Below are 20,383 nucleotides of genomic sequence, written 5' to 3' on the forward strand. Positions count from 1 at the left end.
TTTTAAAATTGCAATTTTTTTACGCATGCGTGACTCAGTCGAAGAAAATCGACGAATTGCAAAAGTAACCTCAGGAAGCTGTCATTTCAGGGTAAAAAAACGACCACCACCTTGGAATCCCCATAAATCTACATAGGAAGAGTATCCGCCATCTTGTATATTCCATTTAATCTTAATTCACAAATGCCACACTACCCTGGCTCCAGAGGTTTCTCTTTTTCTTTCCTTTTTCTCCCTGTTTTTTCGCCGAGCAGCTCCGAGAAAAAGAGACGCTGCTACGCAGGTCGGCCAATCTCGCTACTTCGCAGCCCGAAAGGATTGTAAACAGGGAGAAAAAGAGAAACCTCTGGAGCCAGGGTAATGCCACACTGACATTCGCGCAAATAGGCAACAAACTCCGCGCGAGTCCCTCACCTCCTCTGGAAATGAGGAGCTGCCAATAATAACGTACTAAATCTCTGCTAAAGCCATTGGGAAGGAATAAGGGGTCAATTTTAGCTTTGACTGATGCGCAGAAATAAAATGCGCAAAATTAAACCTTTGTGTGAGTGTTTTATTTTGCATCAGTATAAACTTTTCGATGACCGCTCGCCTCTTTACAACTTTGGCGGTTACCCTCTCCGGCATGGTCTCCTATTCATCGGCACAGTGCTCGAAAACACCACTGACCATAAAGTCGCATTATCACCTAAGTTGTAAAAATTGGCCATCGTAAAGAGTTTTTAAGAATAATGGATTTAATTTCGTGGTTGCGAGGGTGAAATGTGAGAGCGAATGGAACGCGGTCGCAATTTTCCTAATTTGACGTTTGTCGTGCTGACTGTCGATCAATAACAAACGTCGCAAAAGGAAAATTCCGACAGCATTCCTCACAACCACGCAGTTAAATCTATTATTCTTAAAAACTTCAAAACCATCCAGAAACTGTCACTATCTTTCCGGAACCTCCATTTATTCCATTCAAACGCGACAAAAACATAGGCAACTTTTTGGTCAGAAGTTCACTTCAAACTAATGACCAACCCGGAACTCTTAAATGCGCTCGTACACGATGCAAAACTTGTCCTTTCATTCACAACGTTGAGAAACGTGACCACCAGGCGGTGTGCGTACTCTGATTGCGTCGTATCATGATCGTAAAACTAAAATTGAGTTATTTGCAACTCGACGCGTCGGAGTGAACTAACCCAATTGCCGCATTGGGCCATTGGCTTGTCAGGACAGATCATGGATGCATCAAGGATGTAACTGTTCTTTTACAGACAAGTGTACTGGAATAACATGAGTTACCACATTTCTTTGGTCTAGACCTTGAAGAATCCATCCTATATTGTGTGAAGAGGTATGAAGACATTCCTTTTACCAAACATCTCTCACAATTTATAATCCTCCATTCACCAGTACCTCATCATAACTTTACTTGCCAGAATTTTGATTTCCCTATTTATATTATCAACTCGAAAAAAATATAGTTTGTCCCTTTAATTTGATATTTGTAAAACCAAATAGTGTTATGAACAGTTTTTTTTTTTTTCTATACAAAACTTGGGAGTTTCCAAGGAAAAAAATGACAAGTTCTTTTTCTTCTCATAGAGATTTTCCTTTGTTGCCAAGTATCCAAAGTATTTTTCATTGAATAGTAGCAGATTTCTCAGGAGGAAAAAAAACCAAATAGTGTTATGAACAGTTTTTTTTTCTATACAAAACTTGGGAGTTTCCAAGGAAAAAATGACAAGTTCTTTTTCTTCTCATAGAGATTTTCCTTTGTTGCCAAGTATCCAAAGTATTTTTCATTGAATAGTAGCATATTTCTCAGGAGGAAAAGAACAGTGTTAACATGAAAGGTAAGTAGGTGCTCACTTCTTTTCCACAGTAAGCTGCAAGTTCAAAAATTTTGAATCAAAGCAGTTTTTGACTGAGACTGATCATAAGTTAACCCTCTAACCCTCATTACTGACCAAGAATGAATTTCTCCTAACAATATCAATACAATATCAACCAGATGAGTGATGAGAAGAAAGAAAAATGTCAATTAGGGCAATGTTACTTGATCCAATGCAAAATTCTTTGAGCTAACATCAAGAGAATTGTATGAAAGAAAGAAAGGAGAATTCCTGATGAAATCTTGGGGAGGGGGGGAGGGCAAAAACAGTCATCTCATGAAAATAGACACCTCTATCCCAAAGAGGGCTTCTACCAGTACTCACTGAATTTCTGCAGAAAACCTTATTCAAACCCATCTGAGAAACTTCTCTGTTTGTTTAGACATGGGAAGTGATGCCAGAAATTATTTTGGTTTTGTAGAGGGCAAGTTTTCCAAGCTTGTGCATTATACGTAAATTCTTTCCAAGAATCAACAACCTAGCAATTTTATGTTGAGCATAAGGCAAAAAATTCAGTGAATGCTTTGATAGAGTTTCATCAGAAATTTATAGTATATGCAATCATAAATTTGAAAAGAAGGAAAAATCAACTCTTGAGTCTGTTAAGCTACATGTAATTACTGCACAATTTCAATACAGTAATAAATAATAATGGGAATTTATCCCCAAAATAACTTCTCAAGATGATACACAGGTAGCCGGCCCAAGCTCTCTATATGAACCACACAAGGAACACAGTATGGCATATCGATTTAAAAGGATTTGTATGCCTGGGATTTTCTACTAGGTATCCATGGAGGTAGGTAAAAGTGAAAATATTTAATAAAAATGGCTTACCTTATTCCATACGTGTGTTGTTTGTTCCTGGTGTCGTTATTTTACCGATTTAACTTGATTTAAGCGATATTTTTTAATCCTGGTTTTCTCTTCTTTAATCCTGGTTTTTTCTCTTGTATGCTTCCCGGAAAACGATTGGCCTTTAACAATTGGCTGCACTACAAATCTTTATTTGGTCTAATGAAAAGGAATTACATGATGCGTAAGAAATCTAACTATACGAAAGATTCCTAAAATTTGCATGGAAGAAAATAATGAAAGTTCAGTTGGTAAAGGACATAACATTACTGCTGCGGCGTTATTCAGCCAAATTGTTTTCCGATCAAAGAATAATAAGCAGGACAGTGACCAGTTCAGCAGGTAAGTGAAGAAAACGTGCTTGTAAACTAAACGCGTGGTCAAAAACTGTGGTCAAACAAAAATCAACTAAGAATTAATATTGTCATTTAGTAAACGACGTAGTGTAGACTAAGATCAATCCCCCCCTCTCAGAGAAGTCCGTTGCGCAAATTGGAAGAAAAAAAAAAATTGATGAAAGTGCGTTGAGGGAAGCTCTTGGAGTGAGGCGTTCGAAAAACGCCATGCGGACCGTTTCTACAGAAAGCGGCGAATATTTGTTTATTTCTTGTTGCCAAGGGCCGAAATAATGAAAATTTGCAACTAAAACTGCAGAAAGAAACTTGTAAATACTCTCATTCTTCACCGAAAAAGCTACCCCCCTCCCAAAATGGAAATTTCAAAAATCTAACAAATATTATGAAGACGAAATTTCATCAAGTTAAATTTTCCTAAAGATCTGATTACTTCTGATGAAGAAACTGAAATTGACAAAACCGGAAGGCCATGTATGAATAAAAGTTAAGATAGTTTTTTTCAGAATCATGAAAAGATGGCTGCCCATGTGAACACTCTTCTCTGCTCTATGAAAGCTAATGATTTGATTTGCATTTTACCTCGGTTGCCAATTTATTTTTGTTTTGTTTTGAATACATGCTAACTAATCGATGAGAATTTTTTTTGGGAATAAATGTTACCACTTTACTGAAATATTGTTTCAAATACATGTGATGGTTCAAAGAGTACATATTATTTAAATTCAACATACGTGAGGTTTAATAACGGAGGTTTGACGACAGACCAACAAAAAGCCGTTCAAGTTAATAAGTCGTTTCAAAAAGTCAAGCCTTAACGACGTTAACAAATTAAAGGTTGGTTTTTTTCATTGTGGTCTTTTTGTTGTTCCGCTCATCGTAATTTTCCCCCTGCGTTTTAATACGTAATACTGCCACGTAGTTTGCACGTTCTGTAGCCCTAACGTGGTCAAATAGTGAAATATTGTAATGATGCCAGATATTCTAAAATTATTACTGTATGTGGAAATAATCTCATGGAAAATGTGCGCGGACATCATCGTCCTTGCAGAAGAGCCCAAGTGTCGTTCGAGGCTAGCCACTAAACTTCAAAGCGAAGCCAGCTTGAACTTGCACATCTTTTTAGTGCGAACGGAGATTTTTTGAGTAGTATTTTTTTTACTTGTTTGAGGTAAAGTGTTCAAATAAGCAAAAAGAAGCAAATGTTTCTTTTCACTTTTTTCTACTTTTGTGTGTGCAACAGTGATGGAATGACGTTTCCTCCATTTAGTTCACTGATACATCACAAGTGAAATGTCCTCGTTCGCGTTGATGATTGGACGAACGATTATTTTTTCACTGTGAAATTTTATCCTTCTTACTCCTGATTGGTTACTTTGGTACTTAGCAGAGGATAATTCTTGGTACCTCAAAAATAGATGGTCACTTGGTACGTTTACACATAAGCGCAAAAGATTTGACGGCCTCAGTGTCTGTAACACTTCCTTCTGTAACTTCCAGATTCTTGATGACTTGATGTATGTTGAAAGATCGTGTTCACATTTCTGAGGGCAACGCCTGACAGCGGCTGAAATGCTACTGAAAGATCATGGTGGCATCAGAGACGTAACTAATACTGTACGGACTGAAGTGTACCGGGATGACATTGTGTTACTACATCGTTCCCTTTTTCGTTTAGACCTCGAAGAAGTTATAGAACTTTATTTATCAGGAGGTGACAGAATCTAAAATGAAATATTGTCATCTAGATTGCCATTCTCTTACACTTCTCTTACGCGTCCTCAGCGTGTTAAATGTCGAAATAGAAAGATATTGATTTTCAACTTTCTAGACCCATCACCTAAATAGAATGGTCCACTAGTGCCGTCGCTGATAGGAATCATAATGTAAGAAACCACCCATCAGTGGTGTCTCTTGGCTTGATTACGAGTTATTTGCTTCAAATGGTCCTGCTAGCAACATTTCGCAAAAACTTGTTGATCTTGATTTCAAATTCTGTGACATGCACTTGTATTTTTTTTTTAACTGAGCTTGTAAAAAGCGTTCCCATCAAGTACCCACTTGTCACTGATTTGACCATGAAGTTGGATGACTCGCTAGTTTCGAGCTGCACAATAATTAACATACTTCATTGTCATCAAATCACTCACAAAATATAGTAGGATTGTCAATAAAGGCGTCAGTAACCGGTGGAATGGAAACACAACCTCTATTCCAAGCAATATTTCAGTATAACTTGAACTCGAATATGGTTAGCCCAACGTCATCTGAGTTTACAAGTAAGTCTCCAAGACTATATGTTGAATCACGAAATAATATTTCAGGAGCGTTCTGCTACAAACCCTGAGGGGCCTGTCAGAGAGAAACCTATCCAATGTTCATCACTGTCATTATTTAAACGGATGACCGAGCTGTGAGTAAATTACTGATTGACGTAATTTCCTTGAGGCTAGATTAAGCAGTCCAACACATCTTTTCTGGTCACGTTGTGTCAGAGTTGCTCAAGGTATAAAATGAAAGAACACCCTTACAAATAAAATCTATACTTGCTGTTAAGATTACGGTGAAATTATTGTTGAACTTGCGGATAAAGTAATCTAGAAATGAAACATGCCTGTGAACTTTCAATTGGTTGTATTGAAGGAACACTTGCCGCGTCATTGTAAGGCTTGTTAAGATTTAGGCAACTAAAGAAGTCCATAAAAGTCTCGAGGCTTTTTTCGGTCTTACTTCGTATTACTATATAATAAATGTTATCGACCTGTTGCTGAATATTAGACTCTTATCTTTTTTGCGTTTTTATGGGCCTCGTAAATGACTCGTCTCGGTCCATTAAAACGCAGAAATACAACAATGATTTAGTTGGTTTTATACTATAAATTTTTTAAGAATTTTATTACACAAAGACGGTAACAAAGCCTTTTGAAAATGTCTTTGCGAGTTGATCAATTAGTTGCGCGTGACAGAACTTTTTTTGTGGCGCGCATGCAAACAAACGAAACCATCATGATGAAAAGAATTATCCAAAGATAGCCGGCGTACACAAACTTGAACTGACGCGTATTTGCCCGTTCCAGGTTAGCTTTTTAGATCAAAAAAGACCCGAGATATTATTTTTTAGCGAGAGAAATCGCTAACAGTAATTTAAAAGTACGAGCAAGAGAATTATCAGTGTACCGCTTTGTTTGCAAATGAACTTATCCGTGTTGTGCTTCGTTTACAAATGAACTCGTGTCCGATGACCTGGCAACATGAACACAATAGTTTTCTTCGAGTTATGCAAGTTGTTATCGGCCAGTGAGTTAAATCTGTCGAATTTTGTTATATATTGAGCGCAACAGCCTGTCTGATTGGCTACCCGAACCACGGCAAGATGGGCTCATCTTGCCGCGGCTCGGGATCGCCCGCCTTTATCAGGGGCAAAGAAAAGATTGGAGCCGCAAAACAGCAAAGAACAGAGAAAGCGTTAATGATTCTCACTGGTTCACCGCGCCACAATCTTCCGGCTATCGAAATAAACGAGTCAATCTTGATTCTTATCTTATCGAAAATGTTTTTGCTATATAATAAATGTTATTGACCAAGCCTGTTGCTGGATATTAGATTCTTATCTTTTTTGCGTTTTTAGTGGGCCTCGTAAATGACTCGTCTCGGTCCATTAAAACGCAGAAATACAACTCGGCCAATATCCAGCCATCTTGACCTCACGCTTGGTCCTTGACTATGTGTTTTTTTGCATTGTGAACGCAGCAAAGAAGTCAAACTCCTGGGCTCAGTCCGTATTTCCTACGTACATTTCGAGCAAATCACTCCAACAGCTCTCCGTGGCGTGCTAACATCATTCTTTTCTATTTCAATGATTTTTTTTCACTCGCGCCACACGGACTTGGCCGAAAGCACATGGGAGGGACTGCTCGCAGTCTAAATCCATAAGCGTAATAACAACGGGAATTATGATAATCACAAATCTTCAGCCGACAAACGACGTGCTAAAGTAGTTCAGTTCAATCACTGATACCTACAATGATGAGGACATTGATCGAAACAGGGAATTATTTTCACGACGTTGTCATGTGGTTTGATTTACATGAGTTTTGCTTCACTAACCCGCTTTAAGATTAGCTAAGAAAACTCACACCACCCTCGAAACTAATCACTGCATGGAAAATCTTAACCAAAATCTTAATGACTTGAATCAGCCAAGGGTTACGATTTCCTTTCTAATCAATAACCACCCAGATAAAATGTCCGCGCCCTAGTAGCTCACAAATCATGAATAGCGTGTACAAAGAAGCCATTGTCTTTTTGACAGTTAAAAGTTTCCAAAAAGCCAATCGAATGAAAGTTCTATCACTCTGAGATAAATATACCAAGGTCGTGGCAGCCGTCCGTTCAAGCTCGAGAACTAATCAGCACTCCAACGAAGAGAACAAGAATACCAACAGTTTCAATGGATAAGTTCTTGGAACATTTAGCACCAAGGGCTTTCACCAATCTTCATTTTGTGGCAGTGCTTTTGTGGATCCTTATCGGTGGAACCTTCCTCACCGTATTCGTCGACATGGAAATCAACGAGCCCAGGTTTGATTTCCGCTGCCGTGGGGCGAAGAGTGATAACATCGATTTCGTGCGTGGAAAATGTTACGAGAAATACATAATGGAGCACAACAGATTCGATATCCCTATCTATAGCTTTGCAGTCATTAATTTCTCACTAATCGTCGTTGTTTGTGTTAGTTACTCTATAATAGTAAGACACAGAGTCGATCAACTGCTTCGACGCACCCGTGATGGTGATCCAGAGAGTCAGCCGCTCGAACAAGAGAACGCATCATCAACTGGACGTAAACTTTTTATCGCTTACCTCTGTCAATTATCCACAAGACTTGTCTTAAGAATTATATTCATCATCCTACAAACTCAGTTGCTTTATCCTTTAAAGTTTTCGTCTGATTTTAACTGTTATTTAACCGCCGGAACCAATCAGCTGAAAAATTCATCTGACACCGCCCGAAACTCTACCTTGCACGAATGTCACAATCAACGAGCGGCCAAGAAAACCTCCTGGATGGATGCTGTCCTTTGGGTAAATATAATTTTTTTCGCTGGTATTCTGATTGAAATCGTCTACATTTTGTCAAGGGCATCGCTGAATAGAAGTTTCATGCAAGACTCAAAGTTTCTAAAAACCTATCTAAATTCCTACCTGATAAAATCTTACAAAAAATTCATCAAACGCATGAGGGATACAATTACTGAAGAGACCCAAGAACTTTTAGAGCTCCAATCACCTTTTTCAGATAATCCAGGCGAAAAAATAACAGCGGTTAAACATTTAACTATGGATCAGATTTACACAAACCTTGTATTGATTCAGGACAGAGATGAGTATAAATTTCCTAAAAACCGAGAGGAGCAACTCAAAGTTTACCCTTGGTCGCGCGACGAAACTTCATGCCCAAAAAAACTGAAAGACCTCCTAAATAAAGAGAGTAAGAAAGTTTTGATCATTGGTCGACCCGGAATCGGTAAGACATTCTATTGTACCAAACTTATCAGAGACTGGGCATCTGGTGCCGAAAAACATTTTCATGCTGCTTTCTTCGTCAAATTCAGACGATTCGATTCGGCCGACGAATTAAGCCTCCGGGAACTTCTGATGAAATCCGAGTACTTTCCCACACATCACCTGGATGACGAAGTCTGTTGTCAACTTCTAGAGAACCCTAAAGATGTTCTCATACTCTTTGATGGATTCGATGAATTCAGACATGATCAAGACATGGAATCCACTTATCCCAGAGGCATTGACGAGAAAAAGCCGCTCCAAATCCTTTATCAGGCACTTGTAAAGGGGATACTTCTTAAGGGTGCTTCAGTGTTAACCACTACGAGACCTACGGCTTTGTCGAGCATCAAATACCTATCCCAGTCCTTTGATAAAACCTTGGAGGTTTTGGGGTTTTCTTGGGAACAAATCAAAAAATATGTCGAGAACTTTGCCGGAAAGGACAAACAAACAGGCAAAACACTATGGCGACACATCAGCAGCAACTTGAATTTGCTTTCGCTCTGTTATGTCCCGGTAAACAGCTTCATCATATGCTCAAGTCTGTATCCAATATTGCAGTCCAACAGTTCCGCTGGTGTTTCCCTCCCTTCCAGATTAACAACCATTTACAAGATTGCAGTGAAAGTGTTTTACTTTAAACGCACGAGAGAAGTCCCCAAGAAATATTTGACTAGCGAACTCTTTGAATCAGATGATTTGCCCGATGAAGTGCCAGAGGAATTCGAGAAACTAGGAAAAGTGGCGTTTGATGGAATTAAAGAAGGAAAGCTGATCCTTGGTGAAAACGAAGTACGCGGAATTGAAGACAGCGCTTTATTTCACCGCCTACCAGACCAACGGCTTAACCACGGATCGCTTAACCGCGAAAAACAATTCTGTTTCATTCATCTCACAATGCAAGAGTTTTTCGCTGCGTGGCACCTAACAAACAAGATGAATGAGACAGAATTACCGACCTTTGTTTTCGAAAACATCCAGGACGGCAAGTGGCAACTCGTGTTTCAGTTCCTAGCAGGACTAATGGACGATAAAGAAAACCAGCAGTTTGAGATATTCACCGACCTTTTTCCCGTGAAAACTGAAGAGAGCGAAAGCTACAACGAAGACTGGCTAGAGAATCAAGAGAAAACGAAAGTGACCTGCTGGCCGACTGAAAATGGACGAGAATTAGCAGTGACATTGTTAAAATGCATAAACGAAACAAGTAAAATGAACACAGCAGTGCAGAGAAAACTAGAACAAAGTAACTTTAATTGTGTAGATTTTAGTCATTGTCACCTCACAGCTGTTGATTGTTCTTCGTTAGTAAACGTAATGGAGAATGTGCGAGGAATTTCACATTTCGATTTGAGTGGCAACAACACGGGGCCTTTAGCAGGTTTACAGATTTGTAAATTGTTAAAATGTAGTAATTCTCAACTGAGCTGGTTAGACCTCACAGGAAATGAATTGGAAGATGAAGGAGCAAAGTATTTAGCTGACGCCATCACAAGCAACAACTGTCAGCTACGCACGTTAAACCTCAGAGGCAATAACATCACAGACACAGGAGCACAGCACTTGGCTGACGCCATTACAAGCAACAACTGTCAGCTACACAGGTTAAACCTCTCACTCAATAACATCACAGCCACAGGAGCACAGCACTTGGCTGACGCCATTACAAGCAACAACTGTCAGCTACACAGGTTAAACCTCTCATACAATAACATCAAAGACACAGGAGCACAGCACTTGGCTGCCGCTATCACAAACAACAACTGTCAGCTACGCACGTTAGACCTCGAGCACAATAACATCACAGACACAGGAGCACTGCACTTGGCTGACGCCATTACAAACAACAACTGTCAGCTACACACGTTAAACCTCTCATACAATAACATCAAAGACACAGGAGCACAGCACTTGGCTGCCGCTATCACAAACAACAACTGTCAGCTACGCACGTTAGACCTCGGGCACAATAAAACCACAGACACAGGAGCACAGCACTTGGCTGACGCCATTACAAACAGCAACTGTCAGCTACGCACGTTAGACCTCTCAGACAACAACATCAAAGACACAGGAGCACTGCACTTGGCTGACGCTATCACAAACAACAACTGTCAGCTACACACGTTAAACCTCTCATACAATAACATCACAGACACAGGAGCACAGCACTTGGCTGCCGCTATCACAAACAACAACTGTCAGCTACGCTCGTTAAACCTCTCAATCATTAACATCTCACAAGCAGGTAAACAACATGCATTAAATTTAGTGAGTAATAATCAGTCTAGGTGGAAGCTACATATTTAAGCCTCAGCAATTCCAATTGCAAACAGTAAAAAAATTATCTCAGCCACTTACTATTCAAATGACTGTGAGGTAACCAGCTCAGTGACAAACAACTCAACATAATTGATAGAAAACCATGTAAACTGTGAAGCACTCACAGCAGCGAAAGTATTTGAACCGGATCGAAATGAAGAAAAATGAACCAATGAAAACGTTTATTGAAAGCAAAGGATGTCAATCTTTTTTTTTTTTATAAATGAACCAATAACATTGAAATAAAAACACAAAGAGAGAACAGCCAAACCTCAGACCTCTCAGGAAACTTTCTTGTTTTGTGATTGGTTAGTTTCGATCCTAAATCCACTGCATGCTCGTGTATGATTTGTTGCCTTGTGTTTGTTACGAGGAATAGTTTTCTGTTTAAGCTTTTGAAGTTCTTTTAGAGATTTTAAGCGGATGAAATGAGTAGACACAGAACAGATTACATGGTAGAATATCAAGATTTCCTTTTTACTGCTATTTTTTTTTTTCCGACTGAAACGAACCGGTTGAAGTAGTTTGACTCGTTTTGCAAAAAGTGGAAAATTATTATATCCAAATTGTAAATCAAAGCGTCCCGCCTTCAAAGACTAAAGGCTTTTTTTGGAGGTTAGTGGTGTAAGATTGATATTACATAAATCGAAACAATTTTTTAGAGGTTTCTACTTTTGTTGTAAATATTAATGTCATCTTTGTAAATATTTATGGCGTGTTACTTGTCTGATATGATGAAATGACGATTAGTTTTACAGAAAAATCAGAAGATGAAGCATCAGACTTCATCAGGGCTAAATTTTAACCAACCAGTACTTGTAAATAGAACCAGACCCACATTTATCATTGTAGAATAAATATTGTACACCGATTTAAACTTTGTGTTGTGACATATTTAGCCCCAATGTTTAAAGACAACTTGGAAGCTATAGGAGAGGGGTATAGCCTTTTGAAAATCAGTCAAAATATATCAATTTACCAGAGAAACTGTCTGAAGGTGAGGTTATGAACCCCCCCCCCCCCCTCAAAAAAACCGTTACTCTATCTTAATTAAATCAAAAATCCCTTGAGTAGGTTCCTGGCCACTTAAGGAAACTTATTAACATTTGTTAAAGAAAGGTTTATGAGACCAATGGACCTCGGCACACGCAGATTAAATCAGAGAAAAGAGATGAGTCCCCTTGACAGAAAAAAAAAATGGAAAGTGGAGGCAGGGAGGCCTTACAAAGATTTCCACTTGTTGCAGCTTTGGAAAAACATAATCTTTGAGACTTCTTACCATTTTTTCAACACCTTTATTCCCAGTTTTCATGATTTTTGCAGGACTTTAAAATTTAAATATAAATTTCCAAACTTTTGAAAGAATACGTAACTCTCTATACAATTTGAATGAAAAAGCAAGTGATTAAAATTTCTGTGTTCAAACACCTTTATTCAAATAATATTTCAATCTGATCCAAAGGTGTGTTAGAAGGTAGAACCAGGTGTGTTCTTTGAAACTAGATATCAGATTAATTTAGCTTCATTTTCCCGTTTCACTCCAGCAAGTGATTGATTGGTAATTTCTCCTTACAGTACACCATTCTGAAAATCAGAAAAGTGACAAGAAGGAAGTAGATCAGCGATGGTACATTTGTTTTACGACTAATTTTAGGGGCCTCTTGTTCAAGAAAAGCGTCATCATGTAAGTCAGTATACAAAAAGTGAAACACTTAAAAATCCATTGTTTACAAAAGAGGCCAACATGAGTCTAAAAGCTGTGGTGAGGTTAGAGTGGTCAAATCTATGTTGGATTTCACTAATGAGTAAATTTTGATCTCATTTCGGTATCATACCTCCCTGTATGGTTTTAACTCTTCTAGGACTGCTTTATATGTTTATTGGCCAAAAAGGATAAAATACAAACTTTTTTCATCCATTTATAGGGGTACCTATCTTTTTAAAAAACAGTCAACAAATTTAAAGACAGAATTTTCAAAGAGAAGAGGCATGGAGATTTTTTTAATTTGTTTTCTTAGCATCAATAAGATGTTTCTTCAGAACAGATTGCCTATATTTTATTGGCTATCAATGCATCAATAGCGGTAAAAATGAAATAAATAAGTTACAAGCCATTCTACTTTTATTTGCATCAAGAGGTATGAAGACATTTCTTTACCAACCTCTTTCACAAGATCGCCTGCATCATCTAATTACTACATAAACAACAAGAATTCTCCATTTACCTCATTAAAATTTTATTTACCAGAATATTGATTTTCTTAATTATCTACTCTATCAATCATTCTAAAATAAATTTAATGTTTTTCAAATCTGATATTTTCTTAAATCCACTGAGTGTTGCAAACCATTCTTTTTTTAACAAAACTGTAGGATCATTGAGAGAAAAAAGTTTTTTTTTTTTTCATAAAGATTTCCTCTAAATGCTACTGCTGTAAGTATCCAAAATATTTTCAACTAAACAAAAACAATTTTCTTGGGGGGAAACAAGCAGGGTGTTAACATAGGAGGTAAGCAGTTGATTTCTTCTTAGCTGCAAGCTCATGGATTTTGAATCAAATCTGTTTTTTGACTTAGATTGATCATTTGCTGAAAATAGTCCACTCATAAAAAGAGAAACCTCTTTCCTGAGCAGGACTACCGGTAATACGCTGTGTTAGGTGGCAACAGTAAGGTATCAAGCCATCACCATCCAGTGCATACAACTCTGTATTAACCCTTTAAACCCTTAAAGTGATCAATGCTGAATCATTCATTAAAATCATCACAACAAAGGAAACAACTGCCAACCTAGGAAACTTTGATTTTAAAACAAGTTCTCAATGTCATTCTCAAGGAAATGCATAGAAAAGAGTATGGAAAATATGCATATCAATGTTAGGCTGCTAAGGGTTAACTCTTCTCTGAATGCACATGAACATCTGTTATTCTATCTAAAGAATCAAGCTGTTGTGATATGAACTTCAGTGTATCCACTCTAGTTAACAGTTGCCTAAAAGCAAACAATTGAGCAGTCATAAATGATTCACTGAAATATAAATTACACACTGGTCGGTGCTACAAGTGTAGAGAGATAGACTGTTCTTTCTCTGAACAGAAATGTTAGGACTGTATGTATGTGAAGGTGTAGTCTGATCGTCCGGGTGAGTGTAGTCCTGAGAAGGACTGTTGTCGGTGGCAGTGACTGACGTTTCGACAACCTGTGCGGAAGTCATCATCAGAGTCAAGTGAGTGATTGTTGTCAGTAGAATGTTCTTATTCCAGTTCGTGTGAAATGATCGGTTGGTTTTGCCGTGATGTTATTGGCTGTAAGACTCAAGTGACGTAAGTCGTTCGTGATTGGTCTGTTTCGGTCTGTCGGTAAAGCTAGGTTGTTCTTTTTCGGTCGTTTGTGATGTTTATATCGTGAATGAGTCGTTTGTATGGGGCGGGTAGTTGTTGACATCTGTTTAGGGGAGTCTGTTCTAAGTTAGTAAACCAGCTTTCCAGAGTCAGTCGTTGAAAATAGTCAGTGCTGTAGGTTAGGCATTGCGCAGAGTCCCAGTCAATGTTGTGGTTGGTAAGTCGATGGTGTTCAGCAATGTGATTGCTGACATCACCTTTCCTCGTCGCCCGTCTGTGTTCAGTCAGTCTTGTTGTGAGGTTTCTGCCAGTCTCACCGATGTAGGAGGCTTGGCAGTCGGAACAATTTATCTTATAAATCGTTCCCTGTCTGTTCCTCGGTTCGTCTTTGTCTTTAACGTTGGTTAGTAACTGACGTAGTGTGGTGATGGGTTTGTGGGCGACGCGGATATTGAAGGGTAGTAAGATGCGCGAGATGTTTTCAGACATACCTTTTATGTACGGTATGGTTGCTGTAGTCGTAGGGGTTGCGGTGTCGTTTGTTTCGGTAGTGGTAGTGGGTCGGTGAGTGTTTCGTCGGATGAAGTCGTTGTTGTAGTTGTTCTTCGTAAAAACACGGTGAAGGTATTTGTTCTCGTCGGATAAGCTGTCTGTCGAGTCACATACTAGTTGTGCGCGTCGTGTTAGAGTTCTGATAGTTGTGGCTTTGTGTGATGTAGGGTTGTAGGATGACTCGTCTAGTAATCTGTCGGTGTGTGTCGGTTTCCTGTAAACTGTCGTTCGTAATGAGTTGTCGTTGTGGCTTACCAGGCAGTCCAGAAAAGGAAGTTTGCCATTTTCTTCGACTTCTCTGGTAAACTGTATGTCAGTGTTTTGTTCGTTAAGGTGGTTGTGGAATGCGTCAATTTCGTCGTGTCGAACGGCGGTGAATGTGTCGTCAACGTAACGTAACCAAAGCGGTATCGTTCTGTTGTTATAGCAGAAATTGTGATGCAGAACATCGAGGAACGCGCCCTTTCGACTTGCCGACAAACGATACCGCTTTGGTTACGTTACGTTGACGACACATTCACCGCCGTTCGACACGACGAAATTGACGCATTCCACAACCACCTTAACGAACAAAACACTGACATACAGTTTACCAGAGAAGTCGAAGAAAATGGCAAACTTCCTTTTCTGGACTGCCTGGTAAGCCACAACGACAACTCATTACGAACGACAGTTTACAGGAAACCGACACACACCGACAGATTACTAGACGAGTCATCCTACAACCCTACATCACACAAAGCCACAACTATCAGAACTCTAACACGACGCGCACAACTAGTATGTGACTCGACAGACAGCTTATCCGACGAGAACAAATACCTTCACCGTGTTTTTACGAAGAACAACTACAACAACGACTTCATCCGACGAAACACTCACCGACCCACTACCACTACCGAAACAAACGACACCGCAACCCCTACGACTACAGCAACCATACCGTACATAAAAGGTATGTCTGAAAACATCTCGCGCATCTTACTACCCTTCAATATCCGCGTCGCCCACAAACCCATCACCACACTACGTCAGTTACTAACCAACGTTAAAGACAAAGACGAACCGAGGAACAGACAGGGAACGATTTATAAGATAAATTGTTCCGACTGCCAAGCCTCCTACATCGGTGAGACTGGCAGAAACCTCACAACAAGACTGACTGAACACAGACGGGCGACGAGGAAAGGTGATGTCAGCAATCACATTGCTGAACACCATCGACTTACCAACCACAACATTGACTGGGACTCTGCGCAATGCCTAACCTACAGCACTGACTATTTTCAACGACTGACTCTGGAAAGCTGGTTTACTAACTTAGAACAGACTCCCCTAAACAGATGTCAACAACTACCCGCCCCATACAAACGACTCATTCACGATATAAACATCACAAACGACCGAAAAAGAACAACCTAGCTTTACCGACAGACCGAAACAGACCAATCACGAACGACTTACGTCACTTGAGTCTTACAGCCAATAACATCACGGCAAAACCAACCGATCATTTCACACGAACTGGAATAAGAACATTCTACTGACAACAATCACTCACTTGACTCTGATGATGACTTCCGCACAGGTTGTCGAAACGTCAGTCACTGCCACCGACAACAGTCCTTCTCAGGACTACACTCACCCGGACGATCAGACTACACCTTCACATGTTACCCCCGGGTTCAAACCATTTACTGCACTGTATGTATGGTTTTAAATATGTTAACAGAGTTAAATATTGCAGTTGTTTTGACCAAACATGTAAAGGAACAATTTGGTAAAATTTCATGTCAGTATGAGTTTTTAAACAACAATAATCCCTCTTTAAACATGAGGACATCTTTACTATTTAAAATATAAAGCTTGATGAAACAGAACATGTTTAAAACGAAGTATTTCAACTCCTGCAACCAACATTACAAAGCTGAATACCACTAGATGATAATTGTGATAATTGACTCATTAAAATAACTAATTGATACTAAGAAAGTTGCGGTGGAATAAATTTATGACAAAAGGATTCATTACCAAGACCTGTTAAAAAACAAAGGGCCCTAGCTGACATCAAGATTGAAAACAAGTAATATTTTGTCACAATTAGACAAGTTTGATTAAGCACACACCTTACATCAAGATTGAAAACAAGTAATATCTTGTCACAAGTAGACAAGCTCAAGATTAAGCACACACCTTACATCATGATTGAAAACAAGTAATATTTTGTCACAAGTAGACATGCTTGATTATACAGTATAAGCACATGCCTTACTGCTTGCTCAACATTTTTTGCTGCTATGTTCATTTGATCAGCAGCAGCTTTCGATTTACCTTTGAAAGCTGTCATTGTTTAATGATTGGCATCTAACAATTGGTTCTATGTTGCTATGGGAACAGACTCTGTCTGACAAGGGATAGCAGAAAAACTATTGTAAACTATATGTAAAGATAAATCAAACATAGTCTAACCCTTACAGATTTTGACCATGTAGACATTGGCTCTTTTAAGGGTACTCTTACATTTTATAATTTTATATCCAAGGTGACATACAGTTTTGGGTAATTACCATGGAAATTGGCTAACAGAAGGTTGCAAATGTTAAAAATGACAAAGAAAAGCTTTCAAGATTCCAATTCAATAATTGATACCGCTTATCCCTTAATTTTAAGCACAATTTGGAACAAATATGCAAGCATAAGTGATTGTTTCAATGACTGAAAAAAATTTCGTGGGCCCATGCAAAAGAAATGTGAAATCTGCAGTCTTTGAAAAAAATTACTAGTGCTCTTGTGATAATTTAGTTTTGAAACTGCATTTCCTCAAATATGTGCTCAGCATTTATTTAAAATCTAGGCTAAGAGGTGATGCACAATTGAAAGGGGAGCTTATTCATCTCCTGTACTGATTCAGCTGCAGTTGAAGCTTAAATTGCTAAAAATATGTGAAAAAGAGGAGAGGGGAGGGGTTTATTTTAGGGGGGTGCTTGTTTGACATTATGGTCTAGGATGTAGGGAATTGCCAGTAAAAAAGTTCCTCTAAAAACCTTGGAAATATCATTGTGTGTTTGTTTAAAACAAATTACACAAAAATCAACAGTTTTTTAAATATCTTGCTAACAGTTTGTTATCTTTTTAGTACAAATTTACCGTTGTCCATAATGCGTTACCTGAAAGCTGCATTTCATGTATGTCACTAGCTAGTGGATAGAAACAGAGTTAAGAATCTTTCACCATACCTTTAATATATTTACTTCTTCTTTCAATTTTGCAACTGTAGCTTCAGCTCTGAGAGTGCTTTGCCATAAAATAAAAATAAATATCAAGATACAGTGAATTTGGAACTCAAACAGGTTCATTAAGATTCCCTTGTTTAATATTGTTAAATGATAAGTGTGATATTCCTAGTCAATAATTAATAGAAACTTTGTTTAGGGCATTTCTTTAATATTTGTTGGCTATTGTATTTTTTTTTATCTTGTGGGTTGATATTAGGCTTTATCAACTTTATAAAATTATCAATATGACTTTTAGCTATCTTCAGAATAGTAGGTGACTAAGTTAACAGATTTACATCAGATGCCTCAGAAGTCTAGTTGTTGTTGAAATAGACTTGTTTCAAATCTATATCACTGCTATAAAAATATTCATAGCCTACACTCCTTTATAAAAACTGTTCATTCTTATACAATCTAAATCACAGGCGGCCCAAGCTCTTTTTGAGAACCACACAAGGAACACAATTTACATATTTATAAAGATTTGTATGGGATTTTCTACAAGATATCCACAGAGATAGTAAAAATTGAAAATATTAAATAAATATGGCTTACCTTGTTCCATACGTGTGGTGTTTGTTTCTGGTGTCGTTATTTTACCGATTTCACTTGATTTAAGTGGTTTTTTTATGTGGTAGAAAACCAAGATTCAAAATTCCGACTGCATTCTATTTGCTCTCACGTTTCACCCTCACATCCAGGCAATTAAATCCATTACTCTTAAAAACTCTTTACGGTAGCCAATTTTACAACTAAGTTGATAATGTAGCCTTATGGTCTGAGTAGTGTTTTCTGGCATGGTGTTTTAGACCATGGAGTACTTAAAGTTGTAACGAGGCGGTCGAAAAGTTTGTAGTGATGCAAAATAAAGCAGTAACAAAGGTTTAATTTTGCGCATTTTACTTTAGAGCATCATTCAAAGCTAACATTGACCCCCTCTTCCGTCCCCGTGGCTTTGGTAGGGATTTTGTACGTTATTGTTGCAGCTCTTCATGTCTGGAGGAGGTCCACGTGAGGGACTTGCGCGGAGTTTGTTGTCTATTTGCGCGAATGCGTGGCATTTGTGAAGATTGAATAGAATATATAAGATGGCGGATACTCTTCCTATGTACATTTATGGGGATTCCACGATGGTGGTCGTTTTCTTACCTTGAAGTGACAGCTTCATGAGGTTACTTGTGCAAGTTTTCGGTTTTCCAAGACTGTCACGCATGCGTAAAAGATATTACAATTTTAAAACTAATATGAAATTCTGCAATTACACGAAGGGTTTGCTTTTTCAAAATCACGTATAAAAATCTTTGTTGTTATATTCTGGCCAACCATTTCGACTACTTTTGTTTAAATTGATCTTATCTTTATTTGGGTTACTCTACCACAAGTTAGAGAGAATTGCTTTTGTGGCGAATAAATACCTCTACAGCCCCTCCTTATCTTGGCTGCGTTGGTATTGGTGCACCACTGGCGCAGCTCGGCAGCACCTCGCTAGATGCAATAATTTGCTCGAGCGTGCGACTTCGCGGCCCTGAAGAGCTAGAGGATTGTAGGAAATCCCACAGGGAGGGTGCTGTCGTTACTTTTGGCTGCCGATTCATTGACCACTTATGAACATAATATACATATCCTTCTGGTATCAATGAAGAAGTTAAAAACAAAATACGGCAATATTCGTTGTTTTTGAAACATATTTTAGGTTTCATTGTTTTGGCATAACTAGATTTTTTATTTGTACTTCTCCTGAAGATAAAACTACTGTTTTGAACCTCTGTGAACGGAACAATTCCTTTCCTACACAAAAATTGAAACCATAACATGCTGACTCAGTGTTCCAACTTTCTTAAATCACTACACAGATATGGCTTGAAAAGGTGAGATTTTCCAGAAAGGTGAACAGCTTTTTCTTCTCCCTTAGCATACTGCAGATTGCTCCACATAAACCACATTTTAATTCCACCTCAATGTACAAGTTGATATTTGTATTTCTTCCTTAAAAAGGGCAATAACCGGTACAATATGTGACTCTGCCTAATGAATTGGTCAATCATCTCTGTTTATTACACAACTCGGGCAGTCAGAGGGCCAATACCTAAAATCAACCAATCAAAATGCCGGTCAATATTCTCTCAGTATTGGACCGGGCACTGTCCTGAGTGGTCTCAAATGATACCGCACTTGTGTCCCTTTGAACTTCAGTCATATAATAAATCTGTTATAAACCAAGCTTGCTCGGGA

At 38.5% G+C, this 20,383-nt stretch overlaps 1 protein-coding gene and 2 long non-coding RNA genes across 3 annotated transcripts; 2 read left to right on the forward strand and 1 right to left on the reverse strand.

Annotated features, from left to right (window-relative positions):
* The first annotated feature begins 1,006 nt into the window (after positions 1-1,006).
* On the forward strand, positions 1,007-2,714 carry LOC148732269 (uncharacterized). The gene is made up of 3 exons (XR_016000131.1): positions 1,007-1,342; positions 1,755-1,844; positions 2,578-2,714. It is a non-coding gene; the product is annotated as an uncharacterized LOC148732269 (long non-coding RNA).
* A 3,341-nt stretch (positions 2,715-6,055) lies between these two features.
* LOC148732270 (uncharacterized) lies at positions 6,056-11,859 on the forward strand. Its single transcript, XM_088757339.1, has 2 exons — positions 6,056-6,168; positions 6,842-11,859. Exon 2 carries the CDS (start codon positions 7,542-7,544, stop codon positions 10,968-10,970), a length of 3,429 nt encoding a protein of 1,142 aa, XP_088613465.1. The 5' UTR covers positions 6,056-6,168; positions 6,842-7,541; the 3' UTR covers positions 10,971-11,859.
* A 1,223-nt stretch (positions 11,860-13,082) lies between these two features.
* Positions 13,083-19,363, reverse strand: LOC148732271 (uncharacterized). The gene is made up of 3 exons (XR_016000130.1): positions 19,301-19,363; positions 18,113-18,170; positions 13,083-13,974 (listed from the first exon to the last, which is right to left on the reverse strand). It is a non-coding gene; the product is annotated as an uncharacterized LOC148732271 (long non-coding RNA).
* Positions 19,364-20,383: the final 1,020 nt, after the last annotated feature.

This window comes from Stylophora pistillata, chromosome 4 (genome assembly GCF_964205215.1).
Source record: "Stylophora pistillata chromosome 4, jaStyPist1.2, whole genome shotgun sequence".
NCBI lineage: Eukaryota > Metazoa > Cnidaria > Anthozoa > Scleractinia > Pocilloporidae > Stylophora > Stylophora pistillata.

Coding starts and splice junctions, on each gene's coding strand:
- LOC148732270 (XM_088757339.1), top strand. CDS start 7,542: ATGGATAAGTTCTTGGAACATTTAGCACCAAGGGCTTTCACCAATCTT.